This window comes from Corvus moneduloides, chromosome 3 (assembly GCF_009650955.1).
Source record: "Corvus moneduloides isolate bCorMon1 chromosome 3, bCorMon1.pri, whole genome shotgun sequence".
NCBI lineage: Eukaryota > Metazoa > Chordata > Aves > Passeriformes > Corvidae > Corvus > Corvus moneduloides.
The window spans coordinates 96729246-96742089 of NC_045478.1; the positions used below are offsets into that span (position 1 = coordinate 96729246).

The 12844-nt window shown below is 37.8% G+C and overlaps 1 protein-coding gene across 1 annotated transcript in view; it reads left to right on the top strand.

The window, feature by feature from the left end:
* HAAO (3-hydroxyanthranilate 3,4-dioxygenase) overlaps window positions 1-12175 on the top strand; it is a 35228-nt gene extending 23053 nt beyond the window's left edge. Inside the window, exons 7-10 of the mRNA XM_032102859.1 lie at window positions 7507-7652; window positions 8759-8827; window positions 10643-10725; window positions 11334-12175. Coding sequence (XP_031958750.1) covers window positions 7507-7652; window positions 8759-8827; window positions 10643-10725; window positions 11334-11412 — 377 coding nt within the window. The 3' untranslated portion in view covers window positions 11413-12175. The remainder of the gene's footprint in view (window positions 1-7506; window positions 7653-8758; window positions 8828-10642; window positions 10726-11333) is intronic.
* The last annotated feature ends 669 nt before the right edge of the window (window positions 12176-12844 follow it).

The following is a 12844-nucleotide window of genomic DNA, read 5'->3' on the forward strand; positions in this document are numbered from 1 at the left end:
ATGAACTTCATGAACATCAACGGTATAGGTAGAATGTCAGGTTTTTGCTTACCCAAATTAATCTGCTTCTAATTATCAATGAAATTTTATTTCCCATAAAAGCATTATTGTCAGTGAACATGCAGATTTATAATAGAAAAAAACAGTCCTGTAGTGATTTCACTAGCAAAACTTTCATTGATATTTGGTGTATCTAGGGTAATTTACAATCTGGACTAAGAATCTGGTTAGCATGGTTAGAATACAGAACATTTTTATGTTTGTGATTCAGGGCAAACAAAACCTAAGGAATTGAATGAGTATGAAAAATAAGGTACTTTCTTCAGTCAATGAAGCAGCAATACCATAGAGCCTAGGGCATGCTCTGTAAATGTTTTGTGGTCTCAGCAGTGCTATTAAAGTTATAAGGGTAAGCTCAGCTTACCTTATAAAAATCAGCCTCTGTACTGTCATCCTCTGCAGCTAATCCAGTGAACCTGTGTAGACAGTATTTGCTGCTCAGTCTTTCACTGATATATAAAAACAAGCAGATCTTTAGTCTTCTAATTTTTCTTATTTTCAGTTAACTGGCTGGTGAGCAATGTTAATTCAAAAAGCTACCTCAGAAAACTAAAAACAGGCAGGAAGAAATTCTGTCTTCATTTGTACTAGAGCAAATACAGGGCCATGCTTTTGAACTTAAAATAACTGTATAAATATTTGTGCTTTTCTGTTTTAAGTACATTGAAATAATTCTAAAGATACTGTCTCCATTTTTTGTTTTTTTTTTAAAAAAAAAGAATGCTAATTTTGAACATAAATTTTATTTGCTATGCACCTGTTTAGAAAATGAACTGTTTGATTCCTTTTCTCTCATTTTAAGGACTTCCAGCATGCCTAGATAGATCACTCCTCTTCTATAATACAGTACTTCTTTCTGCCCTGAGTACTTGTATTAAAAAACCCAGCATATGAGCATTTAGATATTAAAGACTAAGCCTCTATGGCATTTATTTTTCAAACAGCCACCAGGAGGTCTCCAGGACAGGACAGTATTCAAACCAATACAGAGACTTAATAATTTTAAACTGTCTAGACCCATCAACACTATACAGCTCACCAAAACACCATCTCTGTAACTTTTATCAACAATGTGAATGTTCTCCTTTCCTGTATCATCCTCATTGCTCTCTTCTGACAATGACCACATAAATACACTATTCATCTTTAGCCTGTCATATATAGATCCTTTAAGTAACTTCCAAGTCATGATTATATCTCTCCTGAAGCTGCACGTAAACTGCAAAGGGTATTTAGGTGGAAGAAGGGAATAGAGCCATATAATATAACCCTTTAATTCTTATAAGCATGTTACCTCTCACTGGCTTCATCTATTTCCCCTCCCCTCATATTTAAATACTTTCTACTCTACATCAGTCCCTAATGAGTACAGAGCTCATACTGAAAATGAACTACTCAGACAGACCAACCTAAGTCAGCAATATTAAATACAGAAATAAAGTAGGACTACCATGTCTGGAGTATGGCTGCTATAATTTTCCATATGAAAACTTCTACTGAGCTTTTTAATTCCAAACTACAATGTATCATCCAAGACCCAGGACTGCAGGCTGCACATTCTCTGGAGCCAAAAAGTTCATTAGGCTCCTAGAGTCCAGAACTGCTAAAGCCAACACCAAAAAAAACCCCTGAGAAAGTCTTCGGTAAGAAATCTGCTTCTCCCTCAATATTCTCAAGTGAGCCTCCTCATAGAGGGGCAGAACATAAACTGTAGGCTCTGGGAGCTCTCCTAATGCTTCAGCATGTGAATCAAGCAACTACCAACCTTTAGTGCATAATGTACATAATAAACCTATCAGAGAAATAGGAAGACATTCCCTATAAAGTTGTTTTCCTTTCTGTTCAGACTTTTGTGAAAAAAATAAGAAATATTTAAGAGCTATAAAGCTCAGCAGTTTCACAGCAGGTACATTCTCTCTAATAAAGTAGCTTCTTTCTTCCTTACGCTCTTAAATGCTCCCCAGATGGCAACATCTGAAACAGAAAACTCACTAATGGAGTTCATCTGACATTTTCACTTGTGTTTCTAAAGCTATTTAGTGGTAATAGCTCACACATGCTATACAAATCATTGTCTCACCAATAGAGCAAAGTCTTAACTCATGTTATAATGAAATATCCTATTCCTATTCTATGGAAACCGAAGTTACATACAAAGAGGATTAATGAAATGTCCACAGTTATAAAAGGCAGATTCAGAAACAAAATTAAGATTCTTTATTTTGGGATTGGAAAAAATGGACAGCATTTCTCAATACAATTTGTCATTCTTAATTACAATAACCTAGCTACATCATGAAGAGCCATTAAAAAGAATTATGCCCTAAATAGTGACTTTTTTTGGTTTAATTTATTCCTTTCCTTCGACTGATGATATCTCCTTTTGAAAAAGCTCTATTTCTATATTACAAAAATATTTTTCAAAGCTTTCCTCATCAAACTTCTTAGTTTCAATTAAGAAAGAAAGAAAAAAAAAAAAGTTGTTCAGTTTCCAGCATAGATTTAATGACACAAAGAAAAATGTGCCTAGAAATAATTACATGGACAAGTCATAAATTAGCAGTCATGCCAATTCTCAGGGCATGCCACAAAAACAAATACAGTTACACAGGGAAATGTATGATTGCACCAAGTGAGTGCTGTATTTTCAACTAAATGTTTCTGCATCTATACTCAACGACAGGGAAATGAACCAACAACCTTCAAAGTAATCACTCACTGTCAGTGCTTTCACTCTAGATTTTTATATGGACTGGGCTAACTACTTGTTTTTTCAAACCCAGGTGTCTGAAGTTACTTCCCTCATTTCACAGGTTTTATTTGCAGAGGTATTAAAATCTTACTAGTCTCATTGACATGTCTGTTAACTTGGAGAATAAAACAGATTTTTTCATAGAAATTAGGTAGGCACATATGGGAAAAACATCCCAGGGAATGTATTATTGCTGGGATTGGAAATTAAATGTGAAATGCTGCAAAACTCTATCATTGGAATTATTCATTATGATATAGTATTGAAGAGATGGAAATTATTATTAGAAAGTGTACAGAAATAAATTAATACCTAATTTTAAAATCATTCATGGACTCTTTATCCCTAGTCTGGACCATTTTACGCTCAGTTAAAGGATGAAAAAATGAAGAGGATTCAATTACTCCACTTTGAATAATGATGTCTTCTGCTGTTGTAGAGGGAGACACCATTTGTAAAGGGCTGTGTCACATCCTTGCATGGAGATGGAGCCACAGTATGTAAGGACAGACTATTTTCTGAGGCAGCACAGCACCTTAGGATGGTGGGATAATTAGAATATAAGAGGGTTTAAAGATTTGAGCATTGTTCCATCTAGAATATGCTGTCTAGAAGTGACTCTTTCATCACTGATAGTTTTTCATAAAAACCAACGTGCAATTAGTTCACCTTATTTAAATATATTTCAAGTGCTTAACTACTTCTTTCCTTTGAACAAATCTTGAAGAAACAAGAGCTATATGAAGAGCTTGGGAATAGTAGGGCTCAAGAAAGACTCAGAGAATGAGATAGTCCGATTTCTTGACAAGAAAGATTACGGACATCACCAGGGAAGGGAAGGGTGGCCTTCCATGCAACATGTGAGTTTGGGGTAAGCAAACACAACCACATACACCCAGTAGGTCAGTGCAATCTTTTTTACCTGTTCTCTTTATTGCTATTAGAAGCACAGTACTCTCAGCAAGCTCAAACTCTTCTTTAGATGGTCTCTGTTGAGGCTGTAACTACCTGTACATTGAACTTGCTCTTTTTTTGCAAGCTGTTTTCTCCTTTTTTGCCCAGTTTAATATTCTCAGTCTCAGTATGGTTTAACTGAAGTCAACTTCCTCTAAAACCTGTAATATCCTTTTTTAAATATTTACAAACTCATTTGGTAAACACAATGTATTTTTCAGCTTAACATGATATCACATTGTAATTAAAACCTGAAAAAAAACTATAATCCCCATCAAGAACACATTGCTGTGATAAAAATTTTTAATAGTAATGATCTATAGAAATGGACTTTAGTATTGAACTTTTAAATGGATGTCTGAAAAAGTAAGAAAATATTAGATTTGATGTTCCACTCGGTGTTATATTACTTGGAAAAACCTGTACAAGACTTTTAGCTGACTAGCTTAGAAGTGTTATTTTCTTGCATTTTGCTGGCACATTTTTACCTTTACCATCATTAAACATGTTGTCTCCTTGTCTCACAGTATTGCTAGAGCAGAACTCCAGAAACACAGGCTTGCACTTGCTCAGATACTGTTGAAAGGAAATGTACCGGCAAAACAGAAATATATGCAACAATATCTAAATATAAGCCTTTAGCCTGATTAGAAATACTCAGTTCCTTTAGAAGCACCAGGCTTCAGTATATGTGGAACTGCAAGAGATTGGATCCTCTTCATTGTAGCTTGTTAGCTCAAGTCCACAAGCATTAGGACACCTACAGCTTTTAGCATCATGCAAGGGATCAGCATCGGGGTTAAATAAGGACTCAGTCAAGTTGTCTATTGAAATGTCACACATGTGTCACGTACCTCATCACCACTGCGCTCTCTCATTTGTTCTGCAGTAACAGAATCAAATCATCATACTGGGTCACACTAAAAGGTTAATTCCATGCAGGCACAGTTGTCAAAGGCCATTATGCTGTCGCTGGGCAAGCGTCATTAACATCAAAAGTAGTATTAAGCCAAAACCCTATTGCAGGCCAGGGCCTGCTGATAAGACAAGTGTCCAAAAAAAGCTCTTAAACTGAGGAACTTGAAAGTCAAAATAAAGAAAAGTCCACCTTTACTTGAAAGTAAATGAAACTGTTAGATAGTGCCTGTTTATCACAAGCAAGAAAGGACAGTGAAGGATGTATTACACTTTACACTGGCCCCAAGTAGGCACAGGCCACTCTGTGCTGTTGTCCCGTGTGTGTTGTCCCAGGTGATCAGGGCAACTGGATTCAGAGATAAGCACAAAGGGGAAAATAGCAAAATTATGTTTATGGAGAGTAAGAGACAGAAGTTAAGATGTAAACTTAGACTTCTTATTGTTGATTTGTGTTGCTTCTTGGTCAAAATATAAAGAAGTACTTTGGCTTTTTCCCCCAAATTCCTTGCAACTCATGGGGAACATTCATAGTTCTGCTTGCCTAAAATACCACAGTGCCCATCCTTGAGACTCAGCTTTTTGCTATTCAGTCTCCAGCACATAAAGTCTGAACTTACTTGTCAGATGCTGAAATTTTTAAAGTGTAGAGAAGAAATATTCCCCAAGTTGAGCAGGATACTCATGGCATCTCAGTATTTGTTGATATCTCACTATTTGCCTCTTATCCTACCAGGTGCAATATGGTTTTTGTGTTTTAAAAGCAAACAAACAAAAAACCCACCATCAAAAGCCAACATATCTCTCTCAGCTAGGACATGCATTTTAGTAGAAAGCTCTACCAATGGGTAACTGTTTTGTACTCCAAAACTACAAGAAACTTTTCTAAATTCAAATGATGAGTTTTGTCCTGATAACAAAATAAAACGAACAAACACAGCTGGTAATGATTTCGACTATTAATAGAACAAAATATTTTAATGTGTTTTGGAACACCAGTTGTACTGAGTACCTTCTCATAAAATTTCTGATAAATTTTCTTTTCTTTTCCTCCTCTGCTGTGTCTGAATGTATATCATAATATTTTAAACCTTTGTTTTATATCGGTCCCTAGTCAAAAAAGCAATTTTCCAATGCAGCCTCATATGCACATATCCATAATTTAAGGACAAAGTGTGTATGCGTTCCTAATTACCTCCAATGGGTGTTTGATAAACCTGTGAAAATTAAGGAAAAAAGCCCCAGTCATATTGCAGTGAGAAAAATAAAGCACCAAAAATGAATCACCAAATATCTTAACACTGCATTTTAGTTATCAGACAATAAGATATAGAACGTTCAAGACTATATCTTGTTAATGCTTACAAATCCAGATTAAAATAAATATAAAGACTTTTTTTTTTTCTTTTGGTGCTGCTTAGTTTCTCTGGAGGAGTTTGCTTTTCAGTAAAATTTGTTTTTAATATTTGAGTTAAATAATGTAAAAGTAGGGAAAAAAAGCTTTCAAACAAAAAAATTTCTTCTTTTGCTGCAGATTTCTTCAGATTACTTTCAAAATTTCCTGAAAGAGGCATTGCCAAGAGAAATTAATTTTAAAAATATAGTTATTTTAATATCACAGAATCACAGCATGGGTGAGGCTGGAAGGGACCACAGGGGGTTTTCAGGTCAAACCTCCCAATATAATGGAGAAGAAATTTGAAGAGCAAAAACTTTCTACAGCAAAAGGGGTAGGATCCCACCCAGATTATCTAGAGATGGGTGCACTCAGTGCTTACTGGGATCCCATGAACAGCAACAGCATCTTCAGTGCACTGCTATCCCTTGGATGCACTGACCCTCCCACATATGGTTCAAAAACTGTGTACAAAGTGGTCTTTAATGAAAAACTGAAATGATACATTCAAAACACTGCAGAGCATAGTGAATACACAAATACTTAAGAAAGAGCTGTTCTATTACTAGCAGTGAGACTAAGATTTGGCTGTGAGTTTATTACCACAATACATTTGGGAGCAAACCATCCAGGGAGTTTTCCAGCAGCTGGTTGGCATTACTGCTTGAAATTCCTCGATGGTTGTTCCTCCATGGCATCTCGGAACAAACTACTTAGAATCACCAAGGCAATTTCTCTGTCTCTGCACTTCACTGTGAGCTGGTAAACAACTAAAGCTCATTTCATATACCAGCAACTTGCAGCACGAATCTTGACTTTTTCCAGCTATACTGATACTGCAATTAGACCTCCAGCTATTTTAAATCAAATCATTTATGAAGGAGAATTACTGGAAATTAAATCCAGATACAACTCCAAGAACACCACAAAAAATACATTGTATTAAATTTTAGGTTGTACTAATCTGTTTGCTTCACTGTGGTCGATGTATGTAAAAGCACATAGGGGAGAAGAAACATAAAAGCCAGTACTAACTATGTGAGAGATGTAGAATAAGCTGCTTCTATAGGCCCAAGCCCACTTTTAGAGGGATATGATATGAACAAAGACTCAGAGATGATACATCATGTTTTACCAGTGCAAAAGCTGGTCTGAAAGAGAATGAGGAATATGCCAGGAAGAACTAGGTAGTGCATTGCATACTGTTTGAATACACAGTTGACAACATCTTTGAAGCATTCACTCCATAAAGACACACAAATAACATATGATTTTACAATCTCAAAAAGTCCTGATAATGACCATAGCACTGCTGACTGTTACAACTGACTTTTAGCTAGATAGCATCTGTAAAATGATCCCTCAAGTAAAATGTTTGCAAAGACCAAGGGAAGCAAGTATCACTGATAGCCCTCTGCCTTGCTTACAGATGAACTTCTGAAAGAAACACCTTTCCCACTGAATTCCAGCTCCGTAATGGAGCCATTTTCTTTCTCGAGCTGGTTAAATGATCATCGCAGTGAAATAAAACAGAAGAAATCCTTGAGTATGTTTGGAGACAACTTTGAAACAGAGGTAGGGGGATCTAATTTCTCTGAAAAGAGAGGGATAGTTTTAAAGGTACAGATAATTGGTGGCTACTGTTCAGACTGAGTGAATCCAGGCCTGGGAACCATATATAGTCAGCAGATAAAGTTATGCACCCCGACAGAAGTACCTGGTTTTGGTCCATTGATTTGACTAGCTTAGGGCAGGGGCTTTCTAGCTCTTTCCTTCCACTCACAGAATCAACCTGAACTTTACTTATGTTCATTTCCTTTGGGATTAAAACAGCTCCTTCACGCCATTCCCCTGTCCCTCTCCCCATATTTCCCAAATCAGAAGCACCAGTGTGATGCAAATAACTACTCAAGTGTGTCCAGCTTCTCTATGTGTTTGAGCAACATTTCATGGTCCAAGTCTAATCTGAGTGTGTAAATACCCTTTTTTTCTTCCCCCTCAATCTATATAAAGTGGAAACAAGAAAAACTGGACAGCACCAGATAGCCTGAGCTGCCCTAAAACATTGCACTTCACAGCTTAGTTAAACACAGCCTAGTTTGAGTGTAAATCAAGCTGTCAGCATTTGATATCTGTGCTGTATGAGTGATGTTTACAAAACATATTCTTCCCTGGAATTACTTGGAGTCACACTCCATAGCATCCAATACAGATGACAGCAAAGTGACAGTGTGGGAATGTCAGGAATGACACAGAGGGTGCAGAAAATGAGAAAGATGAAGTCCTGTCTGCAGCTTTTTTAATGTTAATGGAAGAGACTTTTCTACTTCAACAGGCTCTTGACAGGGCCCAGAGTTCATGAGGAGGAAGTGCCTGTTCCAAGAACAGAAGCAGGAAGCATATAGATGCAAAACTGAGAGTGGGAGGAGGCAGAAGGAATAGATAAGCGAGGATGCAGAGGAGCATAAGGAGTGGCAGGTGTGATCAGTTCCCTTTTTATCAGTAAGAATCAATATGAGAATACCAAACAGTGTGAATTTTAATGTCTGTAAAAATAACGTCATCTTCTATGAATATTCCCCTGTAAAAATAGAATGTTTTAAATGCTGTTGGAAGATGAATATGGACGCTTTGGCCACTTGGATGAAACCATTATTTTTCTTACTTTTTTTTTTTTCAAGGTTATAGCTTATGGACCAGGAACAACTGAGAAAAGTAAAAAGAATTCGGATATCTGGATATGGCAGCTGGTATGTGGCAATTCACACTTGTTAACTGATGAGTTCATGTTTCAGTTCAGAGTGAACAGTAGTAAAGCCTTCTAGCAACAGAGACTGGGATGATTACCTTCCTTTACATAGAAAAGATCACCAATAGGCACCACCTTTCAGCGTTAAACTGTAATGAAAAATAACTGTAAAGTACTGCCACAATAAAAATAGCCTCTTTTTCCTCATCATTGTGCTGGTTTGGCCAAATTTAGAAATATATCCTCTGATAAAAGGCAGCTTATAACCAGCCCACCCCCACCAGGTTCGGGAAAAAATAAATTATCCTCAAAGGAAAGTGAAAGAGATAAAAATTATTTGTTTGACAAATACACAGGAAAAGGATAATAATGCTAAATAATAAAACCCCTCGCTGTAGAGAGAAAACCTGGGAAAATTTCAGAGTCCTTCTATAGTTTCCCTCTCCCTCCTTGGAGCTGGGACAGGGTGGCGGGCCCACCTCCAGGGCCGAGGCCTCGGTGGAAATTCCTCCCGAGGTATTTTGATGTTGAAACCATCCAGCAGAGAAAAGGGGGGGGGGGGGGGGAATGAAGTCCCAGGAAAACAAAAGTTCAACTCTCTGGAGGAAGAGGAGCTGAAAAACTGGCCAAAAGCTGGCTGGAAAGAAGGCAAGCTGGGTGCTTCCCTCCTCTCTCGCTCTCCTGCCACAGCTGAATGCAGAGAGCTGTCTCTATCTCTGTGTGACCTTGAACAAGCTACAAACTGCTTTGAAGAAGTTTTGCTCAGTTTTTCCTCCTCCCTCTCAGGCTCAGTTTAAAGGCATAGAAAGGCACAAAATCAATTTCTGGGCATAGGGCAGCAATATGGGATACACATCATAAAGCCACCCCATGACAGTCACGTATGTTGATGACAGAGATACTGTCATCCATCCTTGCTGGGGGTTTTAATACACCCTACCTAGGCTATACCCTGTAAATATATCAGAATGCCTCCAAGCAATAAAGCAACATCACCTCTTAGTTATGCCTTGAAACATTTGTCCTCATACTGAAGTCAAATTGGAATCGCATAGAATAGGCTAATAAGGTCTGAAAACTTGTTTATTCTAAATTACAGTCACAGGTGATCCAGATGTCCTTCATTCAACTTGCTTCTAGAATACATTTGCAACCCAAAGGAAAAACAGAGAAAAGCTTGTTTTTGCTTACACAAGTCAGGCTAGCTTGAGAGGCAGATATTTCTATTAGTTACTCTTCTGTTGAAATTCACAGGGACTGCCAAATACTAATTAAAGACACAATAATCTCAAAAGACATTTGTTTACACTGCAGCTTACATCAGCCTGTGGAATCAAGACCTTATGGCTGGAAAGAACCTGGCTCTCCTGCTTAACAAGATGATAACTAGTCCATTCCAATAGGGGTGGACTCTTAGCAATTTCAATCAGCTTCCTGCTGACTTGTGAACTGCCATTCAAGACTTTTCTGCTTCCTGATTTTCAGGAACCAGAAAAGCAGAAGAGGAGCTTGAACTACTCTGGAAGATTCTCTCTCTAATTTCTGGAGCTGTCCCAACTTGCAGGCTGCTAGGTTAGATTGGTGACTGTGTACCCCAAGAATCAGGCAACAGACTGCTGCTTTACAATGGGGAACAATGAAACATATTTTTATTTATGCTTATAGCGTTAGGCAAGATCAACTGAATATTTAGCTAGACCTCATGAAACAGAGCAGGTTTGAGGTGTTCTTTCAGTGGGAAAGATTTCCACATTTGCAGTGCTTTCTTTCTGCTGGGGACAGGACATGGAAAATTGAAAGCCTTCTTTCCCTTCAGGAGGGGACATCAACTGTTGCCATGGATGGTAAAACCCTGACTCTGTCTGCTGGTGACAGCCTGCTTGTCCGTGCCCAGTCTACGTGAGTAGAGATGAACAGTGGTTCAGTGCATGATTTCCCAGCTTCCAGCAACATAAATTCTGTGTATTCAATTCTACACCATGTTGGGCATCACTGGTGCAGAAACACAGCATCTGTGAATGCAGGATCTGCAGTAGCCTCTGTTATTTCTCGGGGCAAAAGTGTTTTCAGGAGGAAAAGCCAGACATTCATTCTAGTTCACCTCTTATGATAAAAGCTGGAGAAAATTAAAATAATTAAATAAAAAGGATAAGCACAACCAAGAAAATGCAGCATGCAGAAGACCACACAAAGATAGATGGCACGTATCCACCCACTGGCACTCACAGCAGATTCTTGAAGAATCAGACCAGGCTTAGGCAACATCAGTGCAGGAAGTTTTGGGGTTCAGGCTGAGAATACAGCTCTGTTCCTGAAGTAGGATGCATACAGCTGTATCATAGCCTTGACACATGTGATATACATAAAGGAAAATAGCTTCCAGAGAGAATGAAAAGGAAGATATGGAGCATGGCAAAAGCTCTTCAATAGCATCAAGGTTTCATTTGTTGGTTTGAGTGTGTAATTCCCTTGGATCCATTGGATCATCTCTCTTTCCATTCTTCCAGGTATTACTGGAAAAGAGCAGAAGAATGTATTGCTCTCTGCATCGCTCAGGATCCAAAACGCAAGCAGCCTTATACATAACTCCTGTGTCAGTTGGCTTTGATGATAACCAAGTTGTAACCTACTTATCTTAATCATCTTTTACTCAGGATGCCTGGAAATTTGAATACACTAACACAATGATTACACTGAATTAAGTAGAGTCAAGTGCTGTGCCCAGTTAAACATTTTTCCCCAGGTAGTTGAAAAAAATTACTAATTGTAAATTTTGCTAAAATTTTAAGATCTAGTATTATGTTTGATTTTATCTGAAAGGAAATGACAACATATCCAAGTAGCAGGATTACTTATCTAATAATACATGATACTGTCTAGAAGAAATGAGAGGCTTTTCAAATCCAAGTCTCTGCCACAAGAGGTAGAAAAGGAGATGAGACCGATACGGTTATACTACTTAGGTAACAGTTTTTATTTCTTTGTATCAAATTTTTCAGTTGTAATAAATTAGTACAATGCTAGCTACCCAGCCCAGCTCCAGGGAAGATTTAATTGATAGTAGGTCACAGGTCCTCTGAGATCTTTGGCTGAAAGTTTGTTTGGTTTTTTTAAAGGTCCTGTCTGCTGCACTGCTTGAGAATCTCAGTGCTTTGTGAAAGAGAGGAAGGTGCATTAGTAAAGGGGGAAGCAGTACCTGCAACAACATCAAGCATTACTTAGTCCACCACTGTACTTGCTAAAGGTACAAGTTATTCCCAGTTTCCCAGATCCAGCAGTGCAGTATCCATCAGTGATCAGCAGTACCCCACACATGCCATGCTGCATGCTGTGTGCACACTGCCAGGAACATAGCACTGCAACAGGACTAAACAGGAGCAGCTGGGTCACGGGTGTGCTCCTATGCAGCAGAATTGTCCAGTCAAAGTAGTTTTAAGAGGTGTGTTAGGGGATAAGAGAGCAGAAAAATTATTATAATCAGTTTCTATTAACTGCTGCTTCTTTTCAAACAATGAGGTTTCTTGCAGAAAAAATAAATGTCAATTTATATTTTGCTGCTTTTATTCTGGGAACTCTTCAGAAGGGTTTTTGTTTGGTTTGGGTTTTGGTTTTATTTAATTATCCTTCACATTGTTAACATCAGAAAACAGGTTGCTTATATACTTGCAGGTATTATCAATTAAACATTTGAGAAAGCAAAAGTTACCACTTCCTGATTTTTAAAATTCTAATTAATTACAGAAAAATATTTATTTAATCTATCACCTACAAAGCTCATTAAACTGAGATGTCATATGTGTTTTATTCAAGTGTTCATTCTTCTCATGAAGAAGACACATATGGCTTGGCTTTAATCTATAACTTATACTTAACACCAGCAGCTTTTCTAGCAAAGCATACAGCAAAACTCTGCTACATCCACCTAATAACAGGGAGCCTAACTCGAAAAGCTGAACCCAGTCGTTAAGGCTGTAATAGGTGGGAGCTGTCACACACATGAAAAGGGGCTGTAACATTC